Genomic DNA, 10,732 nt, shown 5'->3' with positions numbered 1-10,732 from the left:
AGGCACAGCCAAGATACTGCGCAGAACCCTCAAGCTCCCAGGCCTCTGGTAGAGGACCCGAGCTCAGAGGAGGAGACCACCCCCGGAGGGTGAGAAGGGAATTTTTTTTTTAATATATATATATATATACTGTGATTATAGTTTTTATTGTATAATATGCTTGATCTCTGATTGACATTTATTAGGACGATGATGCCCTGTAACACATGACACATTACCTGCTTACCCATAATGCATTAAGCCAAAATTCAGCAAATTAGTCTGTGATGATACAGTGCTCCCTATCAGTGGTGTGGCAAAAATGTTTCATATCTCTGCAGTCATCTAATTAAGATATCACTTCTCATAAGACATTATGTTATGGCTCGCTGAAACAAACTGATTCTCAAACCACGTCCAGCCTGTGCAATGGGAGAAATGAATAATTCATGGATGTCTAATCCTTATCTCATGTCCTGACAAACAACATTGCCATGCTTTGAATGTTCCACAGAGGTATGCAGTGGGGAAACTTTTGGCAGAGCAAAAAAACAGGTGCCTTTTCATGGTTGGTCATTTCTGCTTTTACTGCCATTTTGTTCCAGATGGCATCCATAATTCCAGATACACTGAATCAACTGATTTACTTTATGATGTGGCACAGTTTATGACAGCATTTAAGGAATTTGCATAGAATTTTATGGCTGCCTCTTGGAGATTATGTCAGCAATAAACCAAACAATTGTACCACAGGCCAAGTCTTTCTGCCTTGGACACAGTAATGACAGTCTCGAAGGGTTGAAGAAAAATCTGCAGTTTACAGTACATGTAATCAAAAATACATCCTCGATACTATGACTAAAAATACACATACCAATTACTGGATTATATCAGCAGCTGTGCACCAGCCCACTCATGTTTAAAAAAGAAAAGCTGCTGCTCTAACCACGTTTCACATTATACAGCCGTTTTATACCTGTGTACCAAAGAACGGCAGTAGTAATAAAATAGATTAGCCATGCTCGGTAAATCTGATTGACTGGTGTTTCTTAAATCAGCCTGATAACATAATAAAAATGTACAGCTTTTTCAATTAGCTTTTATTTCCTGCCGTGAATATTATAGGTGTTGTTAGATGATTACAGGTCTCAGAGGGCTACTGTGTGCAGCTCTGCACACTATAGAAATCTTAGTTTAATTTCCATGTTTATGTGCTTCTGCACTAAGTGTTCAATCCTTGGATGAATTACCTGTAAGCAACCACTGGTTCTGAAGCTGTAAGCAGATTCCAGATGATTTCTGGAAGAGATTAATTTCTAATTTTTGATGTAAATGTGTCATATTTGAGATATCAGAAAAGCTTGTTTTAAAGCTGCAGATTTGTGGTGAAGCTGCAGTGATGCAACTCAATCAGCTTCTCTAAAAAACTCAATCAAGCAACTGCAGCTCCAAAATGCAGCTGCAAGAGTTCACACAGAGTTAACTGCACTGGCTCCCTGTTAGTCAAACTACAGATTCTAAAACCCTGCTAAATGAATTTCTGATTTACTTGTCCAGTAGGGAGCATGTAAACCCCTCTTGACTTCAGAGACACGCTTGCTCTGTGCTCCCGGTACCAGAACTAAACTAGATGAGACAACCTTTAGTTTCTATGCTCCTAAGCATTGCAACAAATCCTCTGAAAAGCCGAAATTTGCAGAAACTTTTGGTTTCTTTAAATCAAGACAATAGGTATTTGTTTATGGCAGCTTTTGATCAAATAACTTGACCAATAATTAAGTGGCTGAGGAGACTTCCAGTATTGCTCAGAAGGTAGAATCCACGAATACTTGAGAGACCCTCTAAAAATACTGAAGATAAAATATAAATTTATCTTTGGAAGGATAAATGTGCACATTGGAAACAGTCTGAAATTTATAATGTTTTTAAATAATTGGTTTTTATGTGGTGCTATAGTGGCCTTTTCCCGTTTTTCTGACAGGAAGGGGGAAGAAAGAAAGGAAATGAGACATGCAAAGGAAGTGAGGTCAAGAATCAAACCTGGGACAACCGTGACGAGGACGTATACGGGGTGCCCACTAAACCAAGACGACGCCCAGGGGAAACAGTCTTTTATTTATTTATTTATTTTTTAATCAATCAATCACTTTATTTTGGTAAATTGCCCATATTAAACACAGGAAAGAACACACACAAAAAAAACAATAAAGAAACCCATAATTTACCAAAAAAGGAATAGGCTGAAACCAAGCTTATTCTTGGCTACCCTATTTTATACCCAATACCTACCAAGATATCTTCACAATGCATATATAAATCTACATAACAGCGTAAGATGTTATTTCACATTTTTGAGTTCTTTAAAAGCTCACCAAGGAAGGACATAAGTTAAAATCATCATTCAATTCATTCCACAGTTTCACACCAATAAATGAAACACATCTAGATTTTACCTGGCTCGTCTCTTTTAAACATTCAAATATAAACAAACCTCGCAAATTATATTTATTCTCTCTCAATTTAAATCATTTCTGAATACCAGAAGGAAGACTTTTGTTCAATGCTTTATACATTATTTCCAGTATTTTTATATGTACAATATCTTTACATTTTAATGCTTTAGTTTGAATGAAGAGTTCATCAGTTAAAATCCCACCTTTTTAATAGGCCTTATAGCTTTTTTTTTTTGCAACTTAACTAATTTATCAATATTTGTTTTACTTGGATTTCCCCAGATTTCTGAACAATAAAACAAATAAGGCATAACCAAAGAGGAATATATAATATGAAGGCCTTTAACATTTAATACATCTTTTATTTTAAACAATATTCCAATAGTTTTTGCAACTTTATTTCTAATATATTTTATGTGAGGCTTCCAACTAAGTTTACTATCTATAATAATTCCTACAAATTTTGTCTCATAAACTCTTTCAATTTCAACTCCATTTATGCATAACTTTACATTATTATAGATCCGATTACCAGAGAATACCATGACTTTAGTTTTTCCTTCATTTAATGACAACTTATTATAGTCAAGCCATGTTTTCAACTCAGCTAATTCTTTTTCTACTGTTTTTATTATTTCATCCACATTATTTCCAGAAAAAAAAGAAATTTGTATCGTCAGCAAACATTATAAGCTTCAAAATATTGGATACTGCAAAAATATTATTTCAGTAAAGTATAAATAATTTAGGTCCTAGGACTGAGCCTTGAAGAAGACCACATTTAACTATTTCAGTCTGTGACTTTGTGTTGTTAATTTGTACATATTGTAATCTGTTACTCAAATAACTCTTTAACCACTGATATTTGTAACCCCCCGTGAACTTGTTATCTATTTGTTAATTTTACAAACTTACCACTAAAATAGCCCATAGCCTTCAGAGGTCCCCAGAGGTCACAGACAGACCTTTCTGCAGTCTCCTCCATGACCAATGAGGTTACATGACAGGAAACATGAAAACATCCAGCTTTCTTGACTCCTGCTAAGTGGTTTGAAGAATTAATAAAATAAAGACATCAGCAGCTCAGAGCTACAACAACCTCAAAATATTTTCATGCTGGTTTTAATCCAAAATAGAGTTAAAGGTTATGAAATGGCCACAAAGCATTCTAGCTGAGTACATAAAAAAATCCCAAGATGAGTTGAGTTGTTGACTGAGTCATAATGAGCACATTGTCCATCTGAGTCTGCAAATGTTAATTTGAATAATTACTGAAAAAGTAATTCTGATAAAACAGCTTTAATGGATTGGTTCGGGCAATTATTTAGTCATATTAGTAACAGCTCGAAGTGGAAAGTAAGAAATAAAAGAACTGATAGAGGTGAATAGAGCAGGCTTAAAGAAGCTACCCCAGAGGGCTTGATTATGTTCAAATTAAATAGCCCATTTCCTTGTGAGGAGTTCAGATGGGAACTTGAAAACGATCTGTTTGCTAGAAAAAAGAAGTAGATGGAGCAACTCAACTCTTCAAGAAAGCTCAGCTCCCCCCGGATTGGCTGGGGTTCCTTTCTTTTCAAGACTTGCCAGAAGGGCTTTTCACCCACACACACATTCACCCACAAACAACTGAAGTGGAGTAGACAAGACTCCCACAATGCCATTTCTTCTCATGACTTGTTTTTTTTTCTCCAAGAAATGATTCATATACAAAGGGCTGATGGGATAAAGGTTGATTATAAATTCTCTTCCACTGCTAAATGTGTCAAGCCAGCCAAATGTCAGAGGATATTCTGTCAAAGGATATTGAGTTGACTGCAAATGTCAGGCGAGGAGGAAACATCAACAAGAGCAAGGGGAGGAAACAAAGGGAGGAAACTAGTGCACATGTGTTTGTTTGACTCAGATTTTGCTGAGCACCTGCCATCCTTATGTTGTGTAATGATGGAGGATTTGGTCTGAACTGTTTCGGGTGTTGTGACCTGTTTTCTTTGGAACAAATTCCACTTTGAACTCCTTATTTCATCTCCATCAACAGACCAGCAACACTCATTTGGCATCAAACAGTTCATCCCACAGAGCAAACGTTGGCAAGATATAAAACATATTTTTAACAAATACTTAAGTGGCCAAGAAACTATTGGTAGCACAATTTTTAAGATGTGTTTTGTCAAACCTTAGTCCTTTCTCCATGAAGTTAAAACTACTAATTAGAGCTAATAATTCAAAACAGAAACAAAGCGCAATATTAGGATGACAAGTATGAGTGACATGAAAATTTAATTGAGTGAAATTTCAACATGTCACGGCTCTTGTTGTTTCTGCTGCATGCTGATCACTGCAAATAAATTAGACTGAAGAGATGAAAATGATTTGGACAATTCCAGCACAATGTTTCAGCCCCAGGATTAAATTGGTTTTAACATCTTTAATAGAACACATCAAGAATCATTAAGCTGTACTGACAAAGGCACAGGGAACAAAATATTTGTCTGTCATATGTGATCTGTCTTCTTGTGGAGATGGAAAGTGGCATTGCAGCTATAAATTGAGTTCTATTTTCAGTTTTTTTTTTTTTTTGCTTCTCAAGGATTTTTTGTTGTGTTCAAAAGAAAAATTCAAACTCACCAAAGGCTGTGTAAAATTCCTCCCTTGTAAGGTGCTCATCATCATTAATGTCATTGTACTTCAGCAGATCGAACAATGTGCACTCAGAAACATCCTTGGACAGACCTTCATGCTTGATGACCTTCAAAGAAAACACAATGTTCTGTTAAAGATGGCAGACGGAGCTTCTTGGAGTTTGTAGATTTTTTTTTTTTCTTTTCACACTTTATTATAAACTTCACCGTACAATGAGTCAGTCACTTATTTGTTGTGTTTGAATTTCCTTTGTGCATGGGAAAATACATCACATGACAGTCAAATTTGTGCACAGAATATATTTGACTTTGTCAGAACAGAACAGGATGCACTGAGCTCAGGCAGACCAATGCATACAGATGAAGATTTCCGTCTATATTTGGGCAACATCACATCATTGAAACTCTTTTAATCACAGTAACAGACAACCTTTTCATCGCATCAGTTAATGGACGCTATTCAATACTAGTCCTTCTGAACCTCTGTGCTGCACTTTACACCATCAACCACATCATCCTACTACAGAGATTGGACCAGCTAGTCGGGATGAACGATACTGCTTTCCAGTGCTTTAAATCATACTTATCTTCCTGATTTCACCTCATTAACATTTATCACATGTCCTCTACAGGACCTGTTGAACATGATTCCACTCTGGATACAGTTTAATTCTACCTTTACATTCTCTTGCTGGATGACATCAGTTTTCACAACTAGGCTGATGAGATTCTCCTACACCTGTCCATTAAGTCACTCAATTTCTTGGTCAACAGGATTTCTCCCAGACACAAAATCTTAGATGACAAGTAAGATTTTACTTTTGAACTCAGACACATCCAAGGTTATGATTCTCATTCCCAAAAATGGTTTGTAACTCAGCAAAAAACCATTTACTCACGCTTGTTACGTCTAGTGTTATTGTCAGAAACATTATGCACCCTAACATCTATCCAATGTCTACACCATTTTATTCTCACACAGACTTTCTAGGTGCCTTTAAGCAAGTTTTAAGCACACCTTTCACTAAGCTTAAAAATATTTGTTATTGCTCTGACATATATAATTTTAAATGTTATGCTTTTTATTAAGTGCAAAATCATCCTAATTAACAGAAATAAAGGCTTTCAAACATCCATCTATGAGTAATAAATGTATATAATGTGTTTATTTAGTGATAATGTTCCTAAAATAAACAGGCTTTTCAATAATATTCAAATTTTTTGACCGGGTCTGTATATATAACTACTACTAGATGTGTGAAGCAAATTCTCCTTTAAATTTGAAGTGATTCAGCAGAGAATCTATTTGGACTCTGGTTCAATAAGCACCGTTGCCTTGAATGCTGATTGGTCCATCTATTTGTGTGTTTTTGGTATGGATTTTTAACTTAAACACAAACTGTTTGATATTTGTGATGACCCAGACTACAAGTTGAAACACTCTGGCCAGCTTATAAAACAGCCTCCTACTATTTAAAGTGATGCAGAAGTTTTCACCTCACCAGATCTTTCTACCTCTCCATGCACCCTGCAGTATGTAGTGTTTAGAAAATAAATTTAAAATATGCTAATTTTAAAACTTAACATGTCTTGATTGAAATAGCCTAATTATAGTTTTAAAATCAGTAACGTATTCTGGCCTATTGACCTTTATGCTACTTGTAGTTACAGCAGATGGTTTGCTAAGATCTTTTGAACTGCCCTTTATCTGTGTGGGAAACAATCAGGAGAAGTTCCAGCTTTTCACACTCATTTGTGAAAAGCCATAAAACAGCAGGAGTTCAGGAGAGTCTCTGGTTCCACTTTGTTTAAACAATGGAGACAAATGGTCTTAGATCGTGACTTGCAGGGAATTTTAAAAGGGTCAGAGACAGCTTCTGGTTGGATGAGCAAAGGTATGCCTTATTTGAATAAATTAAAGACAAGAATATGCCTTTACTATAAAACTTTCTACACAGGAGTAACTAATCAAATTTGCTCTTGCAATTCATCAAAGACGTCTTTGCTTTCCTTTCTTTCTTCCTTCTTCTTTTCCATTTGTCTCAGGTAAATGAATGTATGTCTCTGTTGTTCTGCAGTTTCTGTTGTAATTTTATGCGTTGTCTTCTATTGGATTAAACTCTAATTCTGTGACGTCTGCACTCGTTGTTGTTTTCTGTGTGGCTATACGCGGTCCGCTGGGAGAACCTGGGATCGAAGAAGATTGAGCCAGAGAGTTTTTCTTAAGAAATATTATAACCTAAAATCTTCTTCAACAGTAGTGAGAGAACATGTTCAAAATCTAAAGTTGTTTTAGAGCATTAACATGTATTCCAGAAAAAAATTGTTTATATTTATATGTTCAGAAACCACTTTTCCTTTTATTTCTTCTTCAAAATGATAAAAAATTGTTTCTCAATTTTTACAGTGTATTGTACTCAAACTAAAACTTTCTATATAAAGTTTTATAACATGGATGTGAAGAGGGTTGTGACACATTTTTCTCTACAGCATGCTGCTCAACACCCCATGCATGACCCTGCCTGTAAAACATCCATCATACAATATCTGCTGTCAAAAAACTGATCACAAGGGACAGCTTTATACATCATGTCTTGTCCTCTGGATCAGTGTACTTCCCTTTCCAGATGACTTGGCTGAAACATTAGGTGGTCATCTAAAATCCTTGCAGTATCCTTGAAACACTGCACCACCAGCCAAATAAGCATTTCTCATTCTGAGCTTTTGTGGTGCTTCTTAATTTTATCTTTTCTCCAAGACCATTTTCTCTCAATTATTTTTTTTTTTTAACAATGGCCATAATTCCCATCAAGTGTCCTCATCTATTGAGGAAAGAATAAAGCACTTGTATATTTTCCACTCATTCTGTGCACTTTTTTCTGATTTGTATTTCTATTTAAAAAAAGAATTACACAAATAGAATGTGTACAATAGCAGCGCTCTCACTCCATTCATTCCTTTAAATATCTGGCATTTGATAAATGACTAATAGAATGATTCACGAGGCTCCTTAATTTCCTCCTTTCATGTTTGTGTGGAGATAGACAACTGAGACGCTGAAAAGAGATCCTGGATGTGTTCAGTGCTTTTCAGCACACCATGTGCTCTAAATTATCGGAGGCACATCACTGATGTGATAACTAGATGTAATGTTTATTGAGGTTGCAGCCACTGGCTGTTTCAAATCGAACCTTAATTTACAAAGCCAATGGAACATTGGATGATTAATCAGAGAGAACGCTTCTGCAATTAGCAGCTACACTAGGTTTTTTTCAGTTTCCTCTTAATATGGACTGCATTGCAGTAATTACTCAAAATTATTCTGCCAAAAAAGGCAAATCATAGCACTAATATATCACTATTACAACAATATTTTACATGCTGTTGTATATATTTAAAACCATAAAAATTTCAGAAAACACAATGTTAAATCTGCACACTGTAGTTCACCAGAATAAAATAGAGTAATCATCCTGTGAAGCAATATTACAAAACTGTATTTTAACACACTTAAAAATAGCTTCAGTCACTGGTAAAACCAAACAAATTGTGGTTGTTTTCATAGGAATGTAATAAGGAAAGCAGCTGATCAGCGTTTGTTTTCAAATACATTTGAATTATTAATCAGAATAGTTAGTTCTGAAAAATAAAGGCAGATGTTTTTGTTGGTTGGTTGGTTGGTTGGTTGGAGGAAACTGGTGCCCCTTAACACAATGTCTTAGAGAAGCAATTGTTGTTGTCCATCAATCGGGAAGGGTTATAAAGCAATTTCAAAACCATTAGGAGCTTATTATTCCAGACAGAAAGACTTTCCACAAATGGACAACATTCAAGTCTGCTGATGATCTGATGTCTGAGAACTTACTAGATTTACTGTTTATTTGCTTTTAAAAATATTCTCTCTCAATTAGATCTTGTTTATATATCTGTAAAGATATTTATTATGCTTAAGCATCAGTTTCAGGGAGAAAACAGGAAGGTTCAGAGGTAATCAATGAAAACAATGTAGGCATAAAATAACATGTTGGTGTTTTAGTTGTGTGTACTCAGTGGAACTTTATTCCATCCCAGGTACACTTGTGTAAATGATGTGCATTTATGTCAATACATAACATTTCTAATTTGATTTGAAGTTTTTCACCTCAGGGGTTATGAGAGACTCCGACAAAGATGGAGGAGAACAGAGATGAAGAAAAAGAATAAAAGCAGACAATGGCATGGAAGACAGGAAGAACAGCGTGAGGAAGAGGTCAGAGATGATAAAATATAAATTATTAATTAAAAAGATTAATTAGTTGAGGGAGGATCAGAGAACTCAGGTGAGCCTCAGCAAGCCTCACCTGAGTAAAAGAGCTTTAACCCAAATATTCTCAGAAATTTGAATATCTGCTGTTCAGTACATTTCCATTTAATAATTTATAACAAAGAATTAGGAGCTACATATTATGTAACTAATAAGACAGTGTTAGCCCAAACTACCCACTTCTCCCACACTTCTGAAAGGCTTTCTCCAATGTATATAAATGAATCAAATGACTTCTGAAAAAAATTATCTTTCGACATGATACCAAAGAAGATATATGCATAGCCGCATGACTGGACAAATCAACCACAGTATGTCGGCACAAACGCGTCATACCATTTGTTAAGTATGGTGACAGAGGATGCACAATCTGAACTTGATTGCAGCAACAAGACCTGTAGGTGAGATGGTTATGAAATCTGTTCTGGAGTTTTTCTTGTCTCTATTTGCTCTATGTAAACTAAAAGAATTATAAAGATGGTCGCTGGAACCAACTTTTTATATTCAACTCAACAGAATCCTATAGATATGGGTAAGCAAAAAACATAATTTGAAGGTTAGAAATACTACACATATCTCAAAATGATGTCACAAACTTTAAACATTTGAACCATTACAGTCACACTTTGACCTTGAACATGTGCTTTTATATGTACACGCATAAAAATAGCTTCAGTCATTTCTTTTGGCTGCCTTAAAACAAGCAAAACACTGAAAGCAGAAGTATGTTTTAGATGATGTTACGCTTAACTACACCTTTATCTTTTATGTGTATTATTCTAACACAGACAAGTCCAGAAAAAGCTCAGTGGTGAATAATACACCCCAATATATTTTTTAACAAAAAAAAAAAAAAAAAAAAGAAATTCTGTCACATTTTCTGTCAAATTATAAGGTAGAGGCATTGTAAAAGTTAAAGAAAAAAAAATACATTTTGATTTGCCATTTTAAAAGGGCACAACATCTAAAAGGGTAGGAACAATTGTTCTGCAGCTCTTTATGTGCACACTCCAGCATGTCAAGTTAGCTAAGATGAGCGCTTTCCGTTCTATCATTTCAAATGAGCTCAGAGAACGCTCCAATTATAAAAGTGCTCCAGGGCACAAGGATTGGCAGCTATGATTTTGTGTTTATAAATGCTAAAAAATGTGCATATTGTATTCTCAGGGCTTGCACAGACAAACATTTATTTAGCATTAATATCCAATATTTTTGGAAATATGGCAAAAGTTGAAAGATCAGCAAAGTGTCGTGAATATGCATTCTGGGTTTATCAGTTCTGTTTTGTTGTTTGCTTGCTTTTCAATTTTGTATTTCAGAAAAAAATCAATAGATAGTACATTATTCATTGGTTCCAC

General features: G+C 35.2%; 1 protein-coding gene across 3 annotated transcripts in view; it reads right to left on the bottom strand.

The window, feature by feature from the left end:
• Nucleotides 1–10,732, bottom strand: part of fstl5 (follistatin-like 5) — a 192,272-nt gene that overhangs the window by 83,795 nt on the left and 97,745 nt on the right. For all 3 annotated transcript variants that reach the window (XM_016670941.1, XM_007551027.2, XM_007551028.2), the window contains exon 6: nt 5,058–5,178. In XM_016670941.1, the coding sequence (XP_016526427.1) occupies nt 5,058–5,178 (121 nt within the window). The remainder of the gene's footprint in view (nt 1–5,057; nt 5,179–10,732) is intronic.

This window comes from Poecilia formosa, unplaced genomic scaffold, assembly GCF_000485575.1.
Source record: "Poecilia formosa unplaced genomic scaffold, Poecilia_formosa-5.1.2 Scaffold39, whole genome shotgun sequence".
NCBI lineage: Eukaryota > Metazoa > Chordata > Actinopteri > Cyprinodontiformes > Poeciliidae > Poecilia > Poecilia formosa.
Note: the sequence above shows the minus strand (reverse complement) of the source record. Positions and strands in the feature narration are given on the sequence as shown.